This window comes from Rhinolophus ferrumequinum, chromosome 10, assembly GCF_004115265.2.
Source record: "Rhinolophus ferrumequinum isolate MPI-CBG mRhiFer1 chromosome 10, mRhiFer1_v1.p, whole genome shotgun sequence".
Taxonomy (NCBI): domain Eukaryota; kingdom Metazoa; phylum Chordata; class Mammalia; order Chiroptera; family Rhinolophidae; genus Rhinolophus; species Rhinolophus ferrumequinum.
Genome location: NC_046293.1, coordinates 21,339,982 through 21,367,604, shown reverse-complemented (window position 1 = coordinate 21,367,604; position 27,623 = coordinate 21,339,982). Strand labels below are relative to the sequence as shown.

Genomic DNA, 27,623 nt, shown 5'->3' with positions numbered 1-27,623 from the left:
AGATAGAAAGGAACACACTTAAGTTCCCATATTCTCTGTGGAGTGGAGAGAATGACTTTTTAAAAATGTAAAGTAAACCCACATCATCCCCTTGACCATTACATTGCATCCTACTCTCCTTTCCACCAGCTGCAGGACCCTCTAGAAGGTCTGGGTCATGCTCACCTCTCGGAACTCATTTCCTCTTGCTTTTGTTCAGTCCACTCTCCCCTCTGTGATCTTGAAAGCACTGAGCTTGTTCCCGTCTCAGCCCTCAAGTTCACCCTCCATCCTTTGCACTTGCTGTTCCCTCAGCCTCAAATGCTGTCCCCCTCCCAGCAGCCCTGTCCCCAAGTTATGTAAAGACAGAACTTATTCAACTCAACATTCAATAAGTTACCTCTTCAGAGAGGACTTCTCTCCTGATCACCATGTCTAAAAGGATACATTCTCTCATTCTCATCATTTCTGCTTTTCTTTACAACACTTATTGTTCATAAAATTATATTTTTATTTATCTACTTATCTATTGTTAGTTTCCCCCAATAAATTGAAGCAACATGAGGGCAGACCTGGTTTTTCTTGCTCACTGGCACATTCCCAGAACCTAGAACAATAGGAATGTTGGAGTCAGACCTGCTGTGCAAATTTTAGCTCATCTCTTAGTAGATTCATGACCTTGGGCAAGTTAGCTCCAGAGCTCCATTTCCTTATCCGTAAATTGAATAGAATACGAGTGCATACTTACTTCATAGGAGTTATTGTTACAACGAATTAAGATGATGCATATAAAGGTCTTACCACAGTATCAAGCTCATTTAAGTGGCACATAACAAATGGTGTTAGTTGTTTTTATTATTGGCTTATAATATTTGCAGAGAGATGAAGTCATTCAGAGATCTGTAACTTTTGGAACTTTGGGGTCTTTTGAATGTTGTGTTTGTCATAGGTTCTTGCTCATCGTGGTGGCTATTGGACTCTGCTTCAGAACTGCTGTCGGGCCCTTTGGAACTTTACTCAGGAAATACAGATACTTCTCAAACAAGCACTGGATCAGTGTAAAATATTTCCTATTAGTCAGGATGGTCTCCTCTGTACCTCTGTTTTACCATTCTATTTGGGAGCAGAATTACTTATTGACATGTTAATAGAACTACAAAATACCAGTTCTATTAAGGTAAGGGCGTTGGGTAATTATTTTTATTGTAGTCAATTGACAAATATTTTTGTGCCATGCAGCTTAGGATAAGTAGAAATTAATATTTTTCTTGAGTTCTTATTTGGTTTGTCTATATTTCATTTGCTTCTCATTATTATTTGCTTCACTATACCTAACTTACATTGATGATAATTACAAATATCAGCCTGAAAATTAAAATTTTTAAAGGGAACAGAAAGTAACATTTACTGAGCTCCAGCTTCTACATAAACTAACCTTAATGCATTTAATCCTTATAGCAATTTTTTGACAAAGAAACATACCCACGAAAAAGATATATATAGCTTGTTGCTTGGTCTTTATTTCTTGCTTTATCTGTCCCTGTTCTGTTACTCCAGATCTGGTAGAATTTGCAGCCATTTAAAATCTTCCACTGTGGTTCAAAGCTTGAAAATAAAATTGAAAAAAATTCAACCATGATAGATCCTAAACTTATTGAAAATTAGTCAACACATAAACACATTGAGTCATGGGGTAATTTCCAGATGTAAAGCAGAAGGCAACAATAGAGTAACTATCAAAAAAAGAGATAGCTAAAAAGCCAATACAGTAAGGCAGGATAAAAGGAAAGGGAACAAAAACATATGGGACAAATAGAAAACAAATAGCAAATAACAAATCTAACCAAATTACATTAATAAATATATTAAACATAAGTGGATTAAACACCCCAATTAAAAGGCAGAGATTATCTGACATAATTAAAAAGAAAAACACCTACATTTGTCCGTGAGAGATGTACTCTGAATATAAAGAAAAATAGATAGAAAATAAAACAGTGGAAAGAGATAATACCATAAAACAGTAAGCACAAAAAAGCTGGTGAGGCTCTATTAATATTAGATAAAATAGCCTTCAAATCAAGAAACATTTTGAGAGATAAAGAGGGATATTTTATTATAAGAAGAGGCCCAGTTAATCAAGAAGACATACTAATCATATGTATATGCACCTATTAACAGATTCAAAATACACTTTGGACATCCAAAACTTGGAACACAACATTACATAGTAACTCTTTAACTGAGGTAAAAAGAGGGTCTTCTAGAAGATTTCCTTCTCCATAGATTTGGCCTTTGCATTAGGGAATTGGACATATTATTCTACAAACTGATGAATGTGACCAATGTATTAGGGAATCTTAATTATTTGTACTAAAACCTATTCTTCCTCAAAACTTTGTCTTATTGGTTTAATATCTTCACTTAAATAGTGACTATGTTCGAGAAGGATAGACCTCACTCTGTGCTAATATGATAATGACTAGCCATATATGGCTATTTAAATTTCAGCTTATATTAATTGAAATTAAATCAAATTAAAAATCCAGTTACACTAGTCATACTTCAATAGCTCAGTATTCACATGTGTTTAGTGGCTACTATATTGAACAGCACAGATGTAGCACATTTCCATCATCACAGAAGTTCTATTGGATAGCGTTATCAAACTTTGATTTGCATAATACAAATATTTGAGCATTTTTCTATTCATTTTTTCCATATTATATTTTTATATATCACATTCAGTTTTCAGAAAAAATGTGTAGTAGAATCTGAAATTACGCAAATTTTTTTTCAATGTACCACTTGCAGATTATTGAAGAAAAAGGAGAATTCAGTGTTCCAAGTTGCTATGGAAATATTAAAAACGATAATGGTGGTTCTAGCCTTAATTTTGAGCATCCTTTGGATGATGTAAATATGGTTGATTTGAAATGGATTCATGACTTTGTATTAAAATCTCTGGAGCTTTTATATCAAGTAGAAAAATGGGAAGCACTAGTATCACTTGCCATTCAGTTCAATACAATTTCACAGTAAGTACTACTGTAAAGGGAATTAAAAGTTACAGACTTCATTGCAAAAAAAAAATGTGTTTTAGCTAATGTTTACTTTTTAATGTATTCTTACCCCTGTCTAGTGAGAGGTATACAGAGCAAGTGACACCACTCCTGGTATATGCACAACGCCAGCTTCTTCTAAGAATATCCAAGTTCAAGGGCCCAGATATTACCCAACAACCTTGTGTAAGATATGAGGCTGAATATAAAGAGAAGGTAAGCTTGACTCTATTATGCATAGTTGTGATTTCTTATTAGTACATGTGTAAAATACAAACATTTAGGATTGGGATAAACGTTATTATTTTCATGTGGGCATATATCATTCAAATCAACAAACATTATTGAGAGCCTGTTATGTGCCAATATTTTCCAGAAACAGGGTTAACTAAAGTAAGTCCATGTACACAAGAAATTTATCATGACTGATTTATCCATTAAGCACAGTGAGGACAGTGTCTAGAGCTGTAATGCTTTTAAGGGTCCACTAAATATTTTCATTCTTTTTAAAATTAGAAAACAGCAACTTTTATGTCACAGTTTTGGTTTTAATATTACTATATTTATAGTATTTATACCAATGCAATCATAAAATATAATTTTTAATATATATATATTTAACTTTTGTTAAACTTATTGGGGTGACATTGGTTAGTACAATTATATAGGTTTCAAGTGTACATTTCTATAATACATCATTTGTATATCATGTTGTGTGTTCACCACTCAGAGTCAGTTCTCCTTCCATCACCATATATTTGAACTTTTAATATTTTTTTATGGAGGAGGAGTGGGCCCATGAAGGCAAAACTGTCTAAGACCCACGAAAGTCATGGTTCAGCTTATTTTTTTAATTAAAATTTATTGGGGTGACAATTGTTAGGTGGTTCAGCTTTGAGGCAGAGGAAAGAGATAAGTAAATTCTCTCATTTGTTAACTTAATAAATACATATTGGTTGCCTAATGTCAGAGCTATTGTATTTAGTTATACAGTCTGTCTGTATGCTTCCCCAAAGCCCCTGGCACACATAGGGTCTGAAATTCAGTCTCTGCCCACACACCAGTCTGTGTGCTTGTGGTATTACAGCCACCCAGCAAGGACTCCATTTTCTTCTTGTGACAAAGTTTGGCCTTGTGTATGCTTGCCTCCTGCATATTCTATGTAGAGAGAATACAGTCTGAGTTGTTGCTTTTGGAATTTAATTTTGGTGGGGCAAAGGTATCGTCAGAAAATAAACACATGAACATATATAAAAAGATTTATGATCATTAAACATTCTCTGAAGAAAATAAAATGGGTCAATGGAATAGAGATAGGCTGGGGTGGGAGGTGGAAACTTTAGCAAGCGTGATCAGAAAGGCCTCTTGGAGATGGTAACATTTGATGAGAAGGCACCAGCCAGTCATACAGTGAGATAGAGCATTCTAGCTTAAGGGGACAAGAAGGACAAAGGCCCTGAGATGGGGCAGAAAGAAGCCCGAATGGTCAGAGGAATGTAGCAGGCAAAAGGCAGGGGTTGGGGGCTGCTCCTCTGTCTTCTTTGCTGCGTATTCCTCTTCTCCCCAATGTCTTAACGTTAAGTGTGTCCCAAGACTCTGTTCTTGGTCCTCCTGTCTTCTATGTGGACTTACTCTGACTTGGTGAGTTAATTTGGTCTTGGGTCTGAGCACCATCTTTATGATAATGACTATCAAAATTACATCTCCAGTGTAGACCTTTCTCCTGAATTCTGTGTTGACATAGCTAACTGCCTGTGTCAGTCAGGGTTCAATCAGAGAAGCTGAACTAATAAGATCTATCTATCTATCTATCTATCTGTCTGTCTGTCTGTCTGTCTGTCTGTCTGTCTGTCTGTATCTATCTATCTATCTATCTATCTATCTATCTATCTATCTATCATCTATCTATCTATCTATCTACCTAGGTTGATTACAAGGAATTGGCATATATTATGTGGTTATGGAGGCTGGCTATGCAAGTCCAATCTTTAGGGTAGGTAGTCAGGATCACGATCAGGAAGGAACCCTACAGGCATGACCAGAAGCTGATCCTCAGGCAGTCAGTGAGGGAGGATCCAGTGAGGAAAGAACAGTTTTCAACCTGGATGCTGGTTGGAATTTGGAGTCTGGAGTCCACCAGCACTGTCAAGGATTCACCTGATTATACCAGACCCACCTAAAGTAATCTCCCTAGCTTAAAGTCAGTTTACTAGTGACTTTAATTAGTATCTATAGAATCCCTTCACAGCAGTATCTAGATTAGTGTTTGAATAAATGGGATGAGGTGCAGGGTGCTACAAAATGGATGCTTCCCTCTAGTTTGTCCTCACAGTTTAGCCTGACCAAGTTGACTGATCAAAAAACCATCACACTGCCTAATCAACACCATCTCTTAGATATTTAATATAATTCTCAAATTTAGCACATCTCAAACAAACCTGTTCTGCCAAGTTGTCCTCACTTCAATTGATGACATCCCATCCTCCTAGCTGCTCAGGCCAGACCCCATGGAGACATCCCTGACTCCTCTCTTGTTTTCATACCCCACTTCAAATTGGTTGCCAAATTCCCTACCTTCAGTGTGCATTCAGAACCTGACCACTTCTCACTACCTCCACCACTCCTGCTCTGATCCAAACCACCATTGTGTTTGCTTGGATTAATGCAATGACTTCCTAATTAGTCTTCCTGCTTCCAATTTCCATGAACCCCTGACTCCAGCCTATAGTCTGTTCTCAATACAGCAGGTAGAACAATCCTTTAGAAACCTAAGTTAGACCATGTCATTCCTCCATTTTAAACCCTATAGTGGCTTCCCATCTGATTCAGTTCAAGCGTACATCCTTATCATGGCCTTCATGCCCTACATAGCTTGTCGCCCTGTGATCTCCAGTAACTCGTCGCCTGTTATTCCCCTAAAGGTTTCAACTGCTCTGTTCTTTAAGAGGTTCCCGTCTCAAGGTCTTCGTGTTTGCTGTTCCCCTGCTTGAAATGCTTCTCGCCCCAAAACCCACATTGATTTTCCCCTCACCTCTTTCTAGTCTTTGCTTAGTGTCACATTTTCTACAAGGACTTTCTTCATTACCCTATTTAAAATTTTGTGCCTGTTTGCTCTATTTCTCTCTATCGCGTTATAACTCTTTAATACACTTTATAATGTACTTCTCTATTTTGTTTATTGTCTCTCTTTTTCCACTAGAATAAGTTCCATAAGAATAGGACTTTTGTTTACTGTGTTCTTTGCCATATCATCCTTGAGTTTGAAGCTGTTCCTGGCATGTAATGGGTGTTCAATAAAGATTTGTTTAATGAAGCTGGAGAGGTGGAAAGGACTAGGTCAAGAAGGGCCTTATTAGGCTGTGGGAAGGAATTTGCATTTTATTAGACTGTGTTTAACTCTCATCATAGAAATACCTGCCAGGGACAATTAAAAGCAGCATCTCCATCAGACTGGGGTTCAGGAAGGGCTGTATTTTGAGTTAGTTCAAGGAGTGGGAGTGGAGCAATGAAGAGAAGAGGATCTTGGACGTTTTAAAAGAATTTCCTTCTGTTTAAAAATGTTCCCTTTTCAGATATTTTACAATTTTAGTACTCAAGTATCAGTTAGAAAATACATTTTAAAAATACTAGAGGGGAAGTTCTGGAAAACTTTACCAGGGAAGTTTAAATTGCATTAATTATGAGTAGGGTGGAAAAATCTGCCATTGGAAAAGCAGCCTACATTTTAAATACGTTTCAACTTACATAATGGAAGATATATTTAGACTAGTAAATTTATAGAATATCAGAAAATTGTATTCTAATTGCTGTATGTAATTTGCCTAATGCTACTCCAGCTGTGCTGTACAAAATATGAAAAATTGTATAGCTACTTTCCCCCCCAAAGTTCTCATGATTGAATGCTACTCTGATAACTTTTATTTGTAGCATCCTCTTGCATCTCTCGCTCTCATTCTCTCTCTCTCTCTCTCGATAAATGAAAAATAAGATAAACATTTAAGCATGCCAAATTTTTGGCTATAAATACCTGACTAAGTTATATTTGTTTTCATCTTTCTTTTTTTAAGATAACCTGCCGAAATTTTATTGGGAAGCAGCTCAAGATTAATCCTTTGGCCAACAAACTGACAGATACAGGAAACTACATAGATTTCCTAGGAAAGCTTATCTCTTCAGGTCAGAACCAATTTTAGCTTGACACTCTTTTAAAGCAAGGTTTGCTGTTGTGTTCTGCATGTCAAATCTTCCATAATTAAAATATTTACAAAATCTTTTTTGCAGGTTTGACTGGAAATAATCCATTTGATATTTACCATCTTGTGTTGCTATAAATGTCACCTAAGGGGAATTAAAACACATATTTTTATTAGTTTAATGTTTAAGTTAAGGGAAAGGAATAAAAAACAAGAAGGAGAAAGGAAATTGATGGGAAAAATAAAAATGGATAAGACTGTTTTTCACTATTTTCCATGGTTTTATCTCACTTGGGAGCTCTTCAAATTGGCCTTTTGCTATTTCCTTTGTTCTATCTTGATTCCCATAATAATTTCCATTTCCATAAATTGTTTTTCTATTGGCTTTACCATGGTTAAATTGTACATCTTTTAACTAGAGTACAGGAGCGGATTTGGGAATGCCATGACTCCTTTGCTTTTAGCTGATAAACCCTCTTAGCATATTTTGGCAGTGTAGCATGTAAGAATGAGGTAATAGAATAAGATGAAAATAGAAATAATGCCTTCTCTCAGCTGCACTTTTCATGTGTTTCTGTTTCTGGTATAAGAAAGAAATTCAAGTCTTCCCTTGATGATGTGATATTTCATCATGCTACTCATATGGCAAGCAATTGCAAACTTATGAATTGTTTATTCTGGAATTTTCCATGTAATGTTTTTGGATTGTGTTAACCGCGGGTAACCGAAATCTTAAAAAGCAAAACCGTAGATAAGGGGGGGAGACCTCCTGTAATCATTTACTTATTTATTGAGTCAGCCAGCCAGCTGTTCAGCCATTCAGCAAACATTTACTGAGTATCCACCATGTGTTAAGTATTGTACTAGGTACTTATACAAAGATGAATGAGACTAACGATTTGTTATCTAGGAGTTTACAGCCCATTGAAGGAGACCAATAAGCAAATCAGATATTACACTGTAAGTCCTCACTAACTTTGTTGTGATAGGTTCTTGGAAACTGACTTTAAGTGAAGCGATGTATAACAAAACCAGTTTTACCAGAGGCAAATTGATGTAAACAAGAGTTATGTTCCTATGACATATTTTTAGTCACCAAAACATCACCGAACTTCTAAATAAAGATTCAAAACATTTCTAATATTAACATTGAAATAAATGGGAGCTTTATATACATGTAAGAATGATTAGTAAAACCAATAAGATAATGATTTTCTCACCCGCCCCTGTTCAGGTTGGTGGCTGGCCAAAGCCTCTCCCAGAACCTCAGGGTGCAAGCTGGGTACCCTTCCATTTCAGGGCGCACTCACACAAGCACACTCCCTCAGACTGGGACAAGTTAGACTTGTCAACTCACCTAACTTGCACATCTTTGGGATGTGGGAGGAAAACAGAGTATTGGGAAAAAACTCATGCTGACATGGGGGGAACAGGCAAACTCCACACAGTGGCCTAGGCTGAGAATCGATTTTTTTCTCATCAATATTATAACAAAATGACGTTATATGAAATGGCATTATTTGAGGACCTGCTGTAGTGTGGCGTGATTAGACCTGTAATATTATGACTACTGCTGCTGCTATAAACAATACAAGTTAACAGCTAGTACCACTTTTGAGAGGCTGCATTTAATTTATTAGGGCTAACATAAAAGGAAACGACAAAAGCTGAGGTTGGAAAGGTTGGCAGGAGTTAGGTACTAACGGGTCTTAGAAGACAGGATACAGAGATTCAGGTTTCTCTGGATTGCTGACCAGAGCTAGATAAAAAGATTTAAAGGAGGAAAGTGAAATGGTCATATCTGTGGTCTTGAAAGACCCTTTGACAGATGCATGTGGAATCGACTAAAAGGAGACCACATGGAAGCAGGACAGCGGCTATTCCTGACCTGTGTGTGAGAGATGTGGTGAGGCCCTGGACGTAGGCGGTGAGAACAGAGGAGTGGACAGATACGAGAGAGAGGCCGAAGTCCACAGGACTTCATTCTGTACTTGTTAGATGATGAGGATGGATGAGGAAGGGAGGAATTCAAGTTGCTTTGGTTTCTGGCTTGGATGGCACGGTGGATGTGGTCTTCACTCTGCAGGAAAACTGAAGGGAGAGGCAGGTCAGAGGAGAAGGTTACTTTGGAATTGCTGAGTTCAAGAGACCTGGGTGATAGCCGAGTGGTGGCATGATCCAGTGTACGGTTAGATAGAGTGGTGAGGCACTTAGAAGAGATTTGTATTTCAGTCATCAGTATATTGGTACTGGTTGAAATTGGGCTTGTATGAGGTCACCCAGGAAGAGTTATGCGGAGTGTAGATCTTAGGATGGCCTCATTTTGAAAACTGTGTCAGTCAAATGGGCTAGGCAACATAGCCGTAAGAAGCAATCCCCAAACCTAACGCCTTAACACAGGGAAGTCTATTTTCGGCCCACGCTACCATGTTCAGTGAGGTTGCGAGGAGCTGCCGATCGTCATGGCTTGATGGACTCTACATGTTGACATAAGCTTCCACGATAATTTCCAAGGCAGGAAACGGGACACTAATGTTACCCTTCAGGGAGTTATACTGAGAGGCAGTCAATTGTTAAGAACACAGACTTTGAAGCCAGATCACATGTGCATGTACTGTATGCTTTATGCTAAGGACTTTACATAGATTGTTTTATTTAACTCTTATAACAACCCCAATAAAGTAATTATTGCTATGCATTGGACATCAGGCACTCTAATAAGTGCTTTGTGAGCACAGGCATACCTCGGAGATATTGTGGGTTCAGTTGTAGTTCCCCAGTGCATATAAACGCTATGTTTACACTATACTGTAGCCTATTAAGTATACAATAATGTCCTGTCTAAAAAATGTACGTACCTTAATTTAAAAATACTTTATTGCTAAAAAATGCTCACCATCATGAGCCTTCAGTGAGAAAGTGGTCCCAACAGACTTGCTCGATGCAGGGTTGCCACAAACCTTCAATTTGTAAAAATTGCGAAGTGCAGTAGAGCAACATGCAATAAGATGAGGCCTGCTTGTATTAGCTTACAACCACCTAAGGAGGTAGGTTTGTTATTGTCTCCATTTTTCAGGCAGGAGAAAGAATATAACTTATAGGCTTTTTCATATTTTGTAATTTTATGTTCATGAGTCATATATATAAATCATGGGCTGGCTCTTAACACTGATACTTGAAAGTGACACATGCTACTTCTGCTGATATTCCATTGCTAACGTCCCATGGCCACATCTAACTTCCAAAGGGGTGAGGAAGTAGGACTCTCCTCTGCACCCTGGGGATAAAGAGACACTGAACAATGAAGCCTTAATGACTGTCCCAGGAGCAAACAGGACGAGCAGGATCTGGAAGAGACTGGGACATGGCCTCTGAGGGGGGAGGGGCAGCAGGTGAGAGGGGTGTAAACAAGGCCGAGACTCCGTGAGATGAAGCAGCCCTCAGTCAGGGAGGTCACCGACGGTGAAGACAGACTGTCTATTGTGTTAATATTTTGGAGGTCGTTGTCACTGGCCTTTCTGATATGCCACCCTCATCTTATGACCTCGCTCTAGCTGTTTCCCGTTCCTGAAATACTCTCCTCCCACCCAGATGTCAGTCTGAAAAACCCCTCACCAACTTTACAACTTCGTGCACATCAAATCTTTGGGTAAGGACACTTACCCTGACCGTTGTACTTAAAAGTGTATCCTGCCTGCGTCTTCCAGTTCCGCTTACTCTGCGAAACATTTTTTTTTTCCTGAATCACTTACCAACGACCCATCACATACTGTATAATTTAAAGATTTTTCTTGTATTTACTGATGACCAGGCTGTCTCCCCTGATACAGTGTAAGCTCTGTGAGGCCAAGGATCCTTGTTCTGTCCATTGGTATAATCCGAATACCTTCGTCTGTTTCTGATACTTAGTAGGATCTCTATCTATTTGCTGAATGAATGACTTTGCGACCTTTAAAAGGGTACCTTCAAAGAAATGGTGGGGTGGGGAGAGGAGAGGTATTTTGAGCGGTAGGTGCAGTAGTGGTGAGCTGTGCCTGCTCAGAGCCACTGAATAGAGAACTGCCTTTCCGAAAGCTTAGCAATGACAAGAAAGAGAGCAGTAGCTGCAGCTAGAAGGAAATGGGGCAGTCAGAGGGCTCAGGAGGGCTTTGTTTTGTTTGTGTGTCTGTTTTTTATAGAGGAGGAGAAGGATCCTGTTTCTACGTTAAATGGCAAGAGCCAGTAGTGAGGGAGAGCTTGCAGACAGGAGAGAGGGCAAGGAACTTGAGGAGAAAGAAGATAGAGAAGCGGATGCAGGAGGGGAAGTTGCCTTACACAGGAGGGTGCAGCACCCCTGCTGCTAGGGCAGAAGGAAGGAGAGAATAGGTCCAAAGGCCGTCAAGTTTGCTGGTGGGAAGGGTACAAGGTGGAGGCGCTCTCACTGGACACTGGAGACTTTCTTAATGAAGCAGGGGGTTGAGAGCACAGCCAAACTTGATGGGGGATTTCAGGATGTGACAGAGTGGACTGGCCACTGAGGGAAATAGGAGAAGGAAGACAGAGGGGCTGCAGAGTAGTGGAGAGGGTCCCTTTGAGTGAGGTTGGTAACCATGAACTTGCAGATTTTACTGCCAATGATAAATTATCTCCTTATAGTCAGTAAACAGTAGGAGGACCCATGTGGTCAGTCACGTGTGACCAGTTCCAATCAGAGAGTGTGATTCTTTGTGGGTGTGTTCTCCCTTTCTTGGTCTTTTCTGCCAAACCTCTGGAGATCCCCCGATTTGGGATTCATAACTCGGAATGTGATTTATATTATTCCCTCCATCCTAAAAATACCTGGCAACAAATGTGAGAAAATGTGTCAAAAATTCTCGTTACCAAAATAATGACTAGCATCTAAGGGATAGGAAAAACATGCATAACAGAATTCTAGACCTGTATGACTGTAGGTGCATTATTTCAGAGAAGCACTTTGCTTGCCTGTTGTCCAAGTTACATTTGGAAAGGCAAGATGGTAGGTAGGCAGAAAGGAAGGCAAGTAGAGTCAGGCTAGTGATTCTTTTGGTTGATTCTCAACAGTGGTGGAAGTGTAGCCAGTTTGAGCAGTGATTAAAGCAAGAATATTTTAATAGATAAACATCTAAAAAATTATATAATGGCAATAATTAATTGGGCTAGGCACGGTATTTAGCACTTTATAATCATTAGCTTCTTTAATTTTTACATTCTTAGGAGGTTGATATTATTATGCTTACATTACAGATGAGAACATTAAATGTTACTAGTAAGTACTGGAACTATGGTTCAAACCCTGGTCTGTCTGATTGGTCAGCCCATGCGTGCTCCACTGAGCTACCAGGCCTATTCACCATTTGTGCCCTTTTTGGCTCAACTCTCTTCTTAACCTTACAGCACCCAAGAAAAAAAAAATTGCTATATATCAGTGGTCATGGGAAGACGATACTTGATTCTGACTTCTGGTGATAGATACCAGTAGTATGATAATTTTTAGATAATCCTGCATACTAATTAGAGGTTTCTCATTGAGCCATTATCATTAAAATCTTGGCATCCAACCTATAGCTCTGTATAAGACTCTAGGACCTCTGTGACTAGGCACAAGATTTTGGCCCACACTTGGGCTTATTTGATAAGTGTTTAGGACCCTGAATTTTTTTCAGTATACTGAACTCAGGTCATTAACATGTTTATTAGCATGGTGGGTCTTATGTATGTCACCATGACATGTTTGCAGTTCTTTGAAAAGACCAAGTAGACTCTTGATGTTTTCCACACCAGATTGCTGCTTTAGAACATCGTAGATTTTCCTTTGGCATAACAGCATTTGGCGGTTATGCTTGCTACATTTAATTCTTCAGAGCAGATATTGTAATGCTCCAGTGCCTAGGAACATTTGCTGTTCTCATTATTTAAAAACATTCTATTCTCCCTCTAACTATTTAATAATGCATATGTAATTTGGTAAGGTCTCTGTAGGATTTGGAGAAGTGAGAATACCTCACTTTATAGATTATTTTTTATATGGGTGAGGAACTTGCCTGCTTGTTAAACTTCATAGGGGAAATAACTCTATGGATATGTCTTGTATTGCAGCTGTTTTTGCATTCTGTCTGAAATTTCTTTTTTGAGTTTTGACCTTATTGGTATTTAAGATTTCTGATAAGGTTATTCAGTCTTCAGGTACGTTGGAATTTTCCACCCTTTGGCAGGTGTGTTTTATTACTGCCTTTGGGCATTTGGATTGACCAAATGTGTTGAAAGTAGCACAGATTTTGTATCACTCCCTGGGAGTGTTCCTTGGTGGACCCATCTCTCAGCAGTGATTGGCATTTCAGTTTTAAGGTCTACGTTGGACAATGGGAGACATAGTAATTCTTCTCTTTCTCCCGCTTCCTTTCTGTCCCCTTCCTCTTCTCCTCCTCTTTCACCTCTTCTTCTTCTCACCTATCTTAAACTGTCGAGCCTATTAGTGGCTTTGAAATAGTTTCTTGAATTATCCATGTAAGTTTTCAGACAGGAACCCCCTTGAGATAGATGTCAGGATAAGGCCTCACCGCTTTGCATCATTTCTCTCATGTAGACAGCCACAAAACACCAGCAAACCCTAATCAGACCACAAGAAAAAGGTAAGCTAGGGCTTGAAAAAAGGAAAAACAGAAAGCAAAATACAGTTTATTAAAAAAAAAAAAGGAATGATTTCTGAGCAGATAGTTGATCAAAGTAGCAGGATGATTTTATTCAGACCTCCTGTTTTAAAGACGACAAACATCTTCCCATCCTCCTACCCTTCTTATCACCCCCGATATCCCATGTGCCTTTGTGATTTTTATTCTAGAAAGTAAGCTCTTCAAGAGCAGGGACTATGTCTGTTGTGTCTACCCGTATCTTCTCAGTGCCCAGCAATGGGCCTTGTACCAGTAAGCGTTACTATATAGTTTAAAAATATATGACTAACAGTGATCACGTGAGCCTCTATCTACTGCATGCTTGCTCCACAACAGGCACCATGCTGGGCGTGTCACACCCAGGTGAAAATAATAGTCTTCAGGGGTAAACATTGTCATCCCACTTGTACCAGATATTTAAAATGAAGGCCTAGAGAAAGTAACTGACTATCTCAAAGTATTAATGTGTGAGGGCTTCCAGCTTCCCCCCCCCCTTTTTTTTTGAAGATTTTATTGGGGAACAGTGTGTACTTCCAGGACTTTTTTTTCCAAGTCAAGTTGTTGTCCTTTCACTCTTAGTTGTGGAGGGTGCAGCTCAGCTCCAGGTCCAGTTGCCGTTTTCTAGTTGCAGGGGCACAGCCCACCATCCCTTGCAGGAGTGGTTGACAGCCCCTGCTCCAACCAATTGAGCCATCTGGGAAGCAGCTCAGCTCAAGGTGCCGTGTTCAATCTTAGTTGCAGGGGGTGGAGCCCACCATCCCTCGCAGGACTCGAGGAGTTGAACCAGCAACCTTGTGGTTCAGAGCCCACTGGCCCTTGTGGGAATCAAACCGGCAGCCTTTGGAGCTCGGAGCATGGAGCTCTAACCGCCTGAGCCACTGGGCCGGCCCCCAGCTTCCTCCGGCCCCCAGCTTCCTCCTTTTTGTTTGCAGGCTTCTTTCCCTGATCTTTAAGGAGAAGAAGATAAAAGCCAAGCTCATGAATTCTTGCAAGAAAAATAGAGCAGAAATCTTACCATGTGCAGGGTGTTGTGCGTAAGGGCGGTGGTGGCAGGCATGGGGCATGCTTTCTCAGGGTCATGCAGGACTGTGCATGCTTAGAGGACAGGGCAATTGAAAGAGCAAGAGGGCGGGGACAGGATGGAGTGGGCAGGAGAATGAAATCGGTAGGGTAGAAGAATGAGAGCTACCAGGGAGTTAATAAGAGATACTGTGACCTAAGTATTTGATTCTCTTAAATGTGTGAGAGGAAAGCATGTTGGATTGAACTTGCTGGGGGGAAAAATGCATCTCTCAATGAAGCTATGTTTCTGGTTTGTCTAGAGCCTCCAGGGTTTCTAGACATTAGGGTATATTGAAAGATGTCATCTCTTTGGCCATACAATGTAACCCTGAGTTACTAATTCCATCAGAACCTCCCTGGGCTCACAGGACCCCAGGCTTCTTCTCTTATTAACCTTTCTTGGGTTTATTTCTGTCCTATTCTCAAAGTGTCCCTGTGCCTCAATCTGGGTCATTGCCGATTACCCAAGATCTGATGCCCTTAGGAGAATTCTCTAGGAAAGGTGCTGGACTTGAACACTGGTTCTCTCTCTTATAAAGTCTTAAAATAACTGAATGTCCCTCAAGTTTAGTTTTCCTTCTTGAAGAGTGTGAGTGATGTCTACCCCTACTAGTTTGTAAGGTGCTATGAGGATCAGTTGAGATTAAAACCTATAAAGTGATTATTGATTAAGTTTATCCTAGCCATTTAATTTTAAAAACTGTTGTCATTCATTCATTCACTTAATAATTACTTATTGAGTACATACCATGTAACAGGCACTGTTACACTCCTGGGGTTATAGCAGCAGATGAAATGGACAAAAATCCCTTGGATTCCAGTGGTGGGAGACAATGAATAAGCAAGTGAAACACATAGTACATCCTAAGATAATGAATGCTGCAGAGAACAAAGAAGTTGGGAAGGAAAAGTGCTACAGTTTTATATCGCGTGATCAAAGAAGCACTCACTGAGAAGTTAACAGTTAAGCAATAACCTTAAGGAGCTGAGGAAGCAAAACATGAAGGTATCTGAAGGAAGAAGATTCTAGACCAAAGTGAACCACTGGTGCCAAGCCCCTATGTGAAAGCATGCCTGGTGTGGGAGGGAGTGAGAGGGAGAATAGTAAGAGAAGGGTTCAGAGTGGCCGTGGGGAGCCAGTTCATGTCAGGACTTACAAGTCGCTCTTGGGGGTGATGGTGACGGGGGAGCCAACGGAGGGTCTCAGGCAGAGGAATGACATGAGATGACTTACATTTAAAAATGAGTCTTCAGTTGCTATGCTGAGAATGGCAAAGGTGGAAACAGGGAGACTGGTTATCAGGATGATTACAGTAATTCAAAAGGAGATGATGAGGTCTTGGAACACAGTGAAAGTGGTAGTGGAGGGTGGAGTTTGGCTATTTTCTGAAGGGGGAGCCTGTAGGATTTGCTGAGAATTGATCTGGAGCATGAGAGAAGAGAAGTCAAGGATGATTCCAGCTTTTAGCCTAAGCAACTGGAAAAATGGACCCATCCTTTAATGAGATGGAGAAAGACTGTGGCAGGAGCAAGTTTAGGGGGGAAAGATTAGGAAATCAGTTGTGGACCTGTTAAGTTTGAGATGTCTATTGGGCACACAGCAGAGTAGATCACTGGACAAATGAGTCTGGACTTTAGGAGAGAGTGGTATAAATTGGGAGCCACTAGCATACAGATGATACTTAAAACCATGAGACTAGATGAGATTATCTAGGGGGTCAGTATAAATTAAGAAGAAAGGAGAGGCAGTCTTAAGTATAGAGCTGGGGCTTCCCCAATATTAAGAGGTTGGGTTGATGAGAATGAATTAGCAAAGAGGACTAAGAAGGAATGGCCTGTGAGGTTGGAAAAGGACCTTTAAGCCAAGTACAGGAAGTATTTCAAGCAGGAGGGAGTTACTAACTGAGTCAAATGCTGCTGAAAACTGAAGTAAGATAAAGTCTAAAAATGGAACACTACATTTAAGCCACAAGAAGACCCTTGGGGTCTGATTTGAATGGGTTCAAGAGAGAATGGGAAGCAATGAATACAGAACATTTTGAGGCGTTTTGTTGTAAAATGGCACAGAAAAAAAGGATGCTACCTTGAAGGGAAGGTAGGGTCAAGAGAAAGTTTTTTTATTTTTTAAAAGTATTTTTTTCTTTTTTAGACATTTAGTATAATTATCATGCTGTATATCATAGCCCTAGAATTTATTTATCTTATAACTGGAAGTTTGTTCATTTTGCCCATCCCTTACCCCACCTCTGGCAACCACCAATCTATTCTATGTATACCTAAAGAAGTGATCACCAGGATAAGCCCAGCAACCATCTGACACTGTACCACGCTATCACAATATTGCTGACTATATTCCCCCTGCTGTATATTACATCCCCATGACTTACTTGTTTTATACCTGGAAATTTTAGCCTCTTATTCTCTTTCACCTTTTTCTCCCTCCCCTTTTTAAATTTTCAATTACAGTTGACATTCAGCATCATTTCATATTAATTTCAGTTTACAGCATAGTGGTTAGACATTTGTACAATTTTAGAAGTCACCCTCCTGGCACTTCCATAGCTATTGCCATATTATTGTCTATATCCCTTATGCTATACCCTACATCCCCATGACTACTGTGTAATAACCAATTTGTACTTCTTAATTCTTTCTACTTTTTCACCCACTCCCGATCCCCCTCCCATCTGACAACTGTCAGAATTTTCTCTGTATCTATGAGTTTGTTTCTATTTTGGTTGTTTATTTTGTTCTTTAAATTCCACATGTAAGTGAAATCACATTGCATCTGTCTTTGACCTACTCCACTCAGCACAATCCCCTCCAGGTCCATCCACGCCGCTGCAGATGGCAAGCACCCATTTCCTTCCATGGCCGAGCAATATTCCATTGTATATATGTACCACCTACTCTTTACCACTTATCCATCAACGGACACCAGGCTTCCCCCACATCTTAGCCATTGTAAACAATGCTGCTGTGAACATAGGAATGCACTTCCCTTCAAAGGAGAGTTTTGGGATTCTTTGGATAAATACCTAGAAGTGGTATTACTGGGTCCTTCTTTGTCTCTTGTTATAGCCTTTGTTTTAAAGTCTGTTTTATCTGGTATAAGTATTGCTACCACAGTTTTGTTTGTTTATTTCCATTTTCATGAAATATCTTTTTCCCATCCCATTACTTTCAGTCTGTGTGTGTCTTTTGATCTGAAGTGAGTCTCTTGTAGGAAGCATATATAAGGTCTTGTTTTCTTATCTGTTCAGCTGCCCTATCTTTTTTTTTTTTTTAATTAGTTTCAGGTGTACAAAACAATGTAATAGTTAGACATTTCACCCCTCACAAAGTGATAACCCCCCGCCCCCAATCTATTGCCCCTCTGACATTGTATATAGCTGTTACAATTCCATAGACTCTATTCCCTATGCTGTACTCTATATCCCATGAATATATATCTATATATCTATATCTATACCTATAGATATAGATATAAATTATAGTTGACATAACAATGTTATTCAGCTTCAGTTTCAGGAGTGCAGTGGTCAGGCATCTATACCATCTATGAAGTGGTCTCCCTAATAAGACAAGTGCCCTTCTGACACCCTACAAAATCTTTATAACATTATTGATTATATTCCCTGAACTGTCTTTCATATCCCCGTGACAATATTGTGGTTACCAATTTGTGCTTTCTAATCCCCTCCCCTTCTCCCTCATCCCCACCCCCATCCATGATTGGAGCATTTAATCCATTTATATTGAAAGTAATTGTTGATAGATATGGAGTTATTGCCATTTTATTATTCATATTATGTATGTATGTATGTATGTATGTATGTATGTATGTATGTATGTATTTATTGGCTTAAAGAAGTCCCTCTAACATTCCTTGTAATACTGGTTTGGTGGTGATAAACTCCTTTAGCTTTTTCTTGTCTGGGAAGCTCTTTATCTGTCCTTCGATTCTAAATGATAGCTTTGGTGTGTAGAGTAATCTTCGTTGTAGGTCCCGGCCTTTCATCACTTTGAATATTTCCTGCCAATCCCTTCTGGCCTGCAAGTTTCTGTTGAGAAATCAGCTGATAGTCTTATGAGAGCTCCTGTAATATTCTCTCTTTGTATTTAACCTTTGGCATTTTAATAATGATGTATCTTGGTGTGGGCCTCTTTGGGTTTATCTTGTTTGTGACTCTCTGCACTTACTGGGCTTGTATATCTATTTCCTTTGCCAGGTTAGGGAAGTTTTCAATCATTATTTCTTCAACTATGTTTTCAATTTGTTGTTCCCTCTCTTCTCCTTCTGGTACCCCTATGATGCAAATGTTGATATGCTTGATGTTGTTTCAGAGGCCCCGTAAACTCTCCTCATTTTTTTTTATCCTCTTTGCTATTCTGATTGGATGTTTTCTTCTGCCTTATATTATAAATTGCTGATTCTATCCTCTGCTTCATCTAATCTACTGTTGATTCCCTCTGATGTATTCTTAATTTTAGTTATTGTGGTCTTTATTTTTGACTGGTTCTATTTTATATTTTCTATCTCCATTTTTATGTTTCTTATCTCTTTGTTGAAGTTCTCCCTGAGATCATTGAGCATCCTTATAAGCAGTGTTTGGAAGCCTGTGTTTGGTAGATTGTTTGTCTCCATTTTGTTTAGTTCCTTTTCTGGCGCTTTGTTCTGTTCTTTTGTTTGGGACATGTTTCTTTGTCTCCCCATTTAGGATGCCTCCCTGTGTTTGTTTCTATGTATTAGGTAGGGCTGCTATGCCTGCTGGTCTTAGCAGAGTGGCCTTATGTAGTAGGTGTCCTGTAGGGCCCAGTGGTGCCGTCTCCCTGCTCACCAGAGCTGGGTGCTCCAGGTGTGTCCCTCATGTGGGTTGTGTGTGCTCTCCTGTTGTAGTTGAGCCTTGGTTGCTGTTTGCACGTTAGTGGAAGGAATTGAGCCTCAGGCTGATTGGTTGTGGGGACTCGCCATCTCTACACAGTGTAGGAGTTGTGGTACAGGGGCTGACCCTACAGAGCAGGATTCACTTTAGCAGGGCTCTGGTGCCTGCCCAGTCTGCCCTTTGTGTGTTTCATCCTTGGAAGCAGCTGAGTGATGCTCTGGCTTGGTCTGAAGCTGGCCACTAGGTGTGCCAGACTGAGGGCTTCCTGGGAGGGGACCTGCTGCAGGTCTAGTTCAGCTGCAGTTTGTGCCCTACCTGTGGTCACCTGGTATGTTCTACAAAGCAATTCACAGATGTCTGCCACCCATGCTGGGCTGAGAGGTACCTTGAGAGGCCAAGAATTAAACTGAGGCCAGCTGTTGCTAGTGCCCAGCTTAGGGCATCTCAGCCAGAGGTACAGGACATGCCAAAGTCAGATGCTGCTTGTTTTGGTTTTGTGAACTTTTGAGAGTTTTTAGGAAAATCTGCAGCATGCACTAAAACAGGCCATTTTGATGGAAAAGCCACTAGAAGTGGCTTTGGTGTGCCTGAAAGTTGGGTGAGGTGGGGTCTCAGAATCACCAGGGTGGAGTGAATGAAGTGTTAGCCAGGTGGATGGTGGCTAACATAGCCAGGCAAATATGACAGCCACCGGCATCTGCATGCTGGTAGTGGAGAGGGCTCAACAAATAAACAATGGCTTCTGCCAGCACCTTCGTTTTGTTGATAGCTGCCCCTCCAGCCCTTGCCCTAGAGCCAGACAATTCACTTCTTCCCTTTATGTCCCTGACATCTTTTGAGCTATTTCCCCAGTGCTGGAGCTCAGAGCGAGTAAGTTCATCAGTGAGTAAGTCTGTGTGAGAGCCCTTTACGAGGAGCTTCTGGGACTGCAGCCACTCTCATCTCATACAGCCACAATCTCTACGGATTTTCACAGCCATAAGTTATGGGGACTTCTCTACCCAGTACTGGATCCCTGGGCTGTGGAGCCTGTGTAGGGCTGGGACCCATTATTCCTCTGGAGGTACCTCTGCAGCGAGATATTCCTCCCAATTTTTATGGTCACACATGGGTGTGGGACCAGCCCATTCCACATCTCTGCCCCTCCTACCAGTCTCAAGGTGGCTCCTTCTGTATGTCCTTAGTTGTACGTCTTCAGTTCAGCAAGACTTCAGGTGATTCTCAGTGATGGTTGTTTTGTAGGTTAGTTGTAATTTTGATGTGGTTGTGATAGGAGGTAAGCACAACCTATTCTGCCATCTTGAAACTATATTTGGTTTATTTAAATTCCACATTTAAATGAGATCATACAGTATTTGTCTTTCTCTGTCTGACTTGTTTCACTTAGCATAATACCCTCAAGTTTCATCCATGTGGTCACAAATAGCAAGATTTCCTTCTTTTTTATTTCTCTCTCTGTGTGTGTGTGTGTGTGTGTGTGTGTGTGTGTGTGTGTGTGTCCCATTTGCCTTATCCATTCATTCATCAATGGATACTTGGGTTGTTTCCTTATCTTGGCTATTGTAAATAATGCTGCAATGAACATGAAATTAAATTTTTTTTTTAAAGATAGGTGAAAAACAGCAAAATGTGCTATTGTGAATGATTCAGCAGAGAGAAAAATTCATGTTCTGGAGAGCGAGAACTGCTGGAGTAATGCCCTGGAGGTGTACAGATGGGTACAGGTGTTGGGGACTGGATGGATATAGTGGTGGGGCCTTGTGGAAAAATCCCTTTGGATTGCTTTCATTTTTTTCTAGTGAGGTAGGAAGCAAGGTCATTGGCCCTTAAAGAATGGGGAAGAGGTAATTTCCACGCCCTTTTTATATTTTGCCACATAGCCCATTAACCACTCTCCTGTCGCTTCTAACATTGGGAAGTTCCCTGTGTCCCTCCCTTGTTTCCATTGCTATTACTTTACTCAATATCAAATCACACAATGTTGTCACAGTCTCTCAGTCACCAACCTCTTTCTGTTGCAGTCTGCTGTGCATGCAGCTGCTGGCTGACTCTTCCTAAAATACCAATCTTTCTGTCAAGGTCCTGGTCAAAACCCTTGCTCAGCTCCCCTTTAGAGAGAAAGAGGGCCACTTACTCAGTGAGGGCTTCAGGCCTCTGGCAACCCTTCTTTGTTCAACAGGACTGGTCATGTCATCTCATTGTGCCCTAAAGCACCACCCTTACTCCTGCTGCCATGCCTCTCCTTGCACAGACTTGTTCTGTGACCCAAGGGAGGCTACCAGGCTTCTCTGTGCCTTCTTTTCCTCATCTGTACAAATGAGGATATAATGGTACATACCTCTTATGGTTCCTTTTAGGGTTTGATGTGACTATGTTCATAAATTACTTTGAATAGTTCATGGTATAGAGTAAGTGCTCAATCAACTCAGCTATTCTTATTCTATCTGAAAAAAACCCCTTGCCTCTTTCTTCCCAATCCAATCTTCCTTATCTTCTAAAACACAGCCAGCATATCTTCTCCTCCATGAAGTTTTTCTAGCTCCTCCATGAAGTTTTTCTAGCTCCTCCTTTCCTCCTTACCCTGATCTCTCTCCTCTGTCTTTCCCTCATTTTAGCGTGTAATCAGACACTCTCTGTAAATGTCATATTAATGCTCCAGTGATGGCATGCTTCATATCTTCAGCTAGACTGTAAACTCTCAAGGGCACAGGCCTTACCTCTTAACCTCTATTAGCTCTGTTCCCCAGCAAGTTGCTATACTATCAAGACCTCAGGTTTTATAGAGGTATTTGACCTGTTCAACTTGTTGAAGAAGTAAATTCCTTTGTTATTCATCTGAAGTCTGTAATTCTTCTTTCTCATATGCCTGCTTCTTATCGTATGTCGCAAATCTGCAACCTAATTCCTGTATGGTCATTTCCTTTCCAGAGACCTCATAGCAACTCTCTGCCACCATCTCCCCTTTCTAGCCATTTTTCAGGACTGTTTGTTGGTTTCATACTCATTTATGGCCCCATCTTCCTTTCTTTGCATCCTCCAAGATTAGAAAACTGGCTTTTCCTTAAGAGAGCAGTTGGCCATCTCCAAGCTTTTTTGTTTCTTCCTTTCATCTCTTTCCCAAGGTACCCTTACTTTGAAGAGGATGCTGAAAAGAGTAGATTATTTCATCTTTTATGATCAGCAAAAAAAAAAAAAAAAAAAAAAAGGAAAAAGTAGAGGCTTCATAAGGAAAATTGGCAAGATCTAAAGTATTTTGCATTTCATAAGAATCAAAAGTTTCCTAACTTTTTTCTTTCTTTTTTTTTTTTTTAAGAACTTTCAAATATACCAAAAAAATTTGATTTGAATGTTGAAACACCTGCTACAGACTCGGGGGCTTTGAATTTAGCAGCTTTAGTTTGGCACCAAGAATTCTCTGAATTAGAATCTTTCACTACTAGTTGGCTTGCTGCAGCATTTCATCCCCAGTGTTACTCTTCCCTTTCCTTTCAGAATACAGCCAAGCCAAAGAGCTCGTCTGTGTGCCTGTGGATGTGACAGACACTTTGAGATGCTTTAGAGAGACCTTGGAAAAATCCAAATATCATAACAGATCAATCCGACACAGCAGAAAGTTGCTTTCATTATTTCTTGCCCAGACACAAGGTAAAAGACTTGCTTTGTATCAGTTACTCTTTATTTATGTGGGGATACCACCCTGCGGATCTACTGTATTCTGCCATAGGGCCTCCATGCCCCCTCACTGCTGCCTTTCACTTTCTCCTTCTTGCCTAGTGGATTGCATTTTCTCTCTATAACACTATGCCAACCAAGGCACTGTCTCACTCATCTGCTTTTATACTGTCTGTGAAACTACAAGACCCCCTTATATACAGTAGATACACAAGTAACATTTGTCAGTTTTTTGATTCTGTACTTCTGTGTTCTTATCATTTTCTTTGCCTGTATGGCTGAGTTTTGTTTAATTTTCATAAGTAGATGAGTTGACTGATACTGAATTAATGATATAGTACCTTTTACTAAAATACTACTTTATCAGTGTCAAAGAAATGGATGCATTTTAACATAAGCATCAATAAAATTTCTTATTAGCACCATAGGTTTTGATCTTAGAGATTTTTTTTAACATAAACAAGATACTGTCATTGGTTATATTACATTTATTTGTTTTCTCCTTTTTCAACATCTATTGATTTCTGAACTTAATCAAAATATGGCTTTGAGTGGTTAAGTGGTAACCTCAAAGAAGAGTATACTCAAATTTATCTATATTTAGTTTATTTAAATTTTTTAAAATCTTAATTTATGTTTATGATTCTTGCTGTTCATATTTATCAGAATAGTCAAAATAAGCTTAAAGAATAAACTTAAATTAATAAACTTAAAATAATTATACCTTAAAGTTATTAAAAGTAGATTTAAACATATCTAATTAAGATGCTAATATCCACTGAATTGATCTTTTAGAAATCTGACCAATTTTTTTTACAACCACTGACTGAAGTTTTATGTATGTATGGATGTATATATACATATGTATTTATGTATATGTTATTGCTGCCCCCTGCAAAAAGCACTTGTTATGATATGTCCCCACAGTTTTTCATTGTATTTTCCACTGACTCACATTACATTAAATTAACTCCCCATATCATGTTTGAACTTTTCTCAATTACGGCGTGCATTAACGATGGTTAAGGGCATAAATTAAAAAAAGGAGATAAAATTCCTAAGAATGGTTTACACCAATTCACTCTGAATCTGACCTGGTACCAAAATATTCACTTGAAATATGAATTAAATATTCATTTGAAATATGGTTTCGGAGGAGAGCACTACAGATACCCTGGACCGCCAGAAAGACGACAAGTGGGTCCTACAGCAAATTAAGCCTGCCTGAAACACTGCTGGAAGCAAAAATGACAAAACTGAAGCTGTCCTACTTCCGGCACATCATGAGAAGGCAGGGGCCTTTGGAAAAGACAGTAATGCTGGGAAATATAGGCAGCATCAGGAAAGCGGAAGAACAAGTATGGGATGGACTGACTCTGCTAAAGGAGCCATAGGTGTGAGCTGAGCAGGGCTGGTGAGGAGAGGACACTGTGGACGTCACTCATTCACAGGGTCATCAGAGTCAGAGCCAACTCAAAGGCATGTAACATATACCAAAATATTCTCGGCAGTTTATCCCTAGTCTTTGGACTATAGACGATTGCTTCTGTCTCTCTGCAACCTTTGACTACTTTCCCTAGAATATTTTTTCTTTTTTGTTTTTTCCTGTGTGTTCTCTGATCTTATAAGAAAGAGGCAGCTCTTTCCCACTTTTCCCCCTCGTGTCATAACTACCTATGTGTTGTTTCTATCCCAGAGGTCTCCGTCCCAGAGGCAAACCAACGTCTTCCTGGTGGAAGCTCTTAAAAAAGGGCAAACCCAAACAATGTAACTTCCACCAATCGCCACAGAAGCAAAGCGTTATCTCAACATTTACATTCTGGCAAATTGCTCCTCTGTAATGTTCTTTATTTAACAACTTGAATATAGAGCCCATTCATACTCTCCTGGGCTCTTCAGAAATGATTTTAAGTTGAAGGAAACAATGCCCCTCAAACTGCAAATAAGCTTCAGCTATATATTACAAAACCTTTCCTTTCTTGTCCCTTTCCATTTCTTCTACTCCTTTCTTCCCAATCAGCTTCCTTTCTTTTTCTATTCTAAATTTCCTTTTTTTTTTTTTTCATGAATTTAGGAGACAAAGGGGGTATAAACAATTCAAAATTTACGTCTGGAAAGGTGGAATTTTGCCTGGGGACAGAAGAGATGCATATGCCCACACCCCCTGACCTTTCTCAGGAAAACTTCAGAGTTTTTAGTTCAGTGGAGAAAAGCAAACTTCCCTATTCACAACTTGGACTTGTAATTTCTTCTTATTATGGAACTATTGGTAAGATGTATTATTATGCATTCATTGTCAATGTGATTGTCTGCATGAATGTTGAGATTACATTTAGCCTTTACATGTTATCGTTACGAAAGAGCTTAAACAGAGGCTCTTTCATCACACCCTTGTAGCAGTGACATTGCAGTCCAGCATCTCCTATTACCCACTTTCCCAGCCTGGCTGTCACCATTGCGAGATTCAAGGCCACCCTTCTGTCCATCCCCCTTTAACTGTATCTGTGAACCGCTTGTTGGGATATGGCCACTGTCAAGTTCTTTTGCTCTGCCCCAGCTGATTTCATTTTCCTTGCCTTTCCCCCTTGATTTGGCTTTTACAAACTCAGCAGTATATACTCAACCCATGTTGTAGACCCAGTGTCTCCCATAACAGACATTTTGTAATTTCCCCTTTACTCCCAGAATAAAATGTATATTTAATATAGTCTTCCTACATGTTTTGTTTTCCCCAAATCCATATGATGCTCTGAATATAAAATAAAGGATAAGTCAGACAAAATCACTTTGTAATAAAAGAAGCTATTGTTTGCACGTAAGTACTCAAGCAGTAGAAGGTACAGTGAAGCAGCCCAATGCTCATATCTTGCATGTAGGGTCCCCAGGAATGTGACAGCTGCAAATGCGGAGTGGTTCCGGTATGTTTATATTGGTGGCATGTAGTAACCAGCACTGTTAATTTTGGTGACATGATTTTCTAAAATGGCAAATAAATCTAAATAAAGATCTGAACAAAACAGACAACTACATTTAATGGTTGCATTTCTGGAAAATTTAGAGCAATTGGAAAATATGCACGTATGCCCTTTTTATGTGTAAAATGAAGTTAGATATTAGATCATTAGAAACAGGTTTCTCACCTTTTTCTTCACTGAGGGACAAGGTTCTGGGCATTACAGGCCATCTGGTTTCTCTGGTCTTTACCCACGAAATACCAGGAGATGCCCCATTGGACAACATACGAAAAACCTTTCCTTAGATTTTTAAAACCTTTCCTGAGATTTTAGGTTTCTCATTAGAAACCATTGCCATGTTGGTTGGGATTTTTTTGCTACATATCCTTGAATACATGCATTTATCAGAACACCCTCCATGAGAAAAAAATTGAGGTGATATTAAAAATATGCTCTTTTTTTTTTTTTTTTGCGTTTGTGTAAAAGGAAAAGGAAGAAACTGATAGGCTGTGATCTTGTCACATCCAGCTCAGAAACAATCCTTTGAGGCTTCCCATCTGCTATAGGATAATGTCCACATTTTTCCATGAGGCATTCAGAAGCCTCTGTAATCTTACCTCTACCTCCTTCATCACCCTCCCAGGAAAACCATACTCCAGCCACACATGTCATTTCCATATGCACTCAGCCCTTGCACACCATTTCTGCATTTCTCTTCTCAACCATTTCTACCTGCCTGACTCTTATTTTACTTTCTCCATTTTTCCTACCTGTTAGATCCAATCTCCCACTCTGCTATATTCAAATAGAAAACATCCTTTGCTCTCTTTCTGTGTGTGTGTGTGTGTGTGTGTGTGTGTGTGTGTGTGTGTAGTGTGACATTTGAAAGCACTGCTAGCTTGCAGTTTGCTTATGTACACAGTTAAGGAATAATGCAGTTTCAAATATTTTGCGAATATAAAGGAAATATTTTCCAGGAATTGATATTTGTTCTTTTACTTGATTAAAATACAGATGTTCTCCAAGCCAGCAATCAAAGAAGTCTTAAAGTTCAAGCGTTGCATGAACTTGGAAGTCTTCTTGTCTTCGCAGGAAAGAAAAGGTAGATTTTTAGGAGTCTATAGATTGAGGGAGAAGTTTTTGTTTG

The 27,623-nt window shown here is 39.7% G+C and overlaps 1 protein-coding gene across 1 annotated transcript in view; it reads left to right on the top strand.

The window, feature by feature from the left end:
- CFAP54 (cilia and flagella associated protein 54) overlaps positions 1-27,623 on the top strand; it is a 253,643-nt gene that overhangs the window by 125,754 nt on the left and 100,266 nt on the right. The window contains exons 36-42 of the mRNA XM_033116208.1: positions 929-1,156; positions 2,794-3,017; positions 3,122-3,257; positions 7,109-7,217; positions 23,343-23,495; positions 25,597-25,791; positions 27,491-27,578. Coding sequence (XP_032972099.1) covers positions 929-1,156; positions 2,794-3,017; positions 3,122-3,257; positions 7,109-7,217; positions 23,343-23,495; positions 25,597-25,791; positions 27,491-27,578 — 1,133 coding nt within the window. The remainder of the gene's footprint in view (positions 1-928; positions 1,157-2,793; positions 3,018-3,121; positions 3,258-7,108; positions 7,218-23,342; positions 23,496-25,596; positions 25,792-27,490; positions 27,579-27,623) is intronic.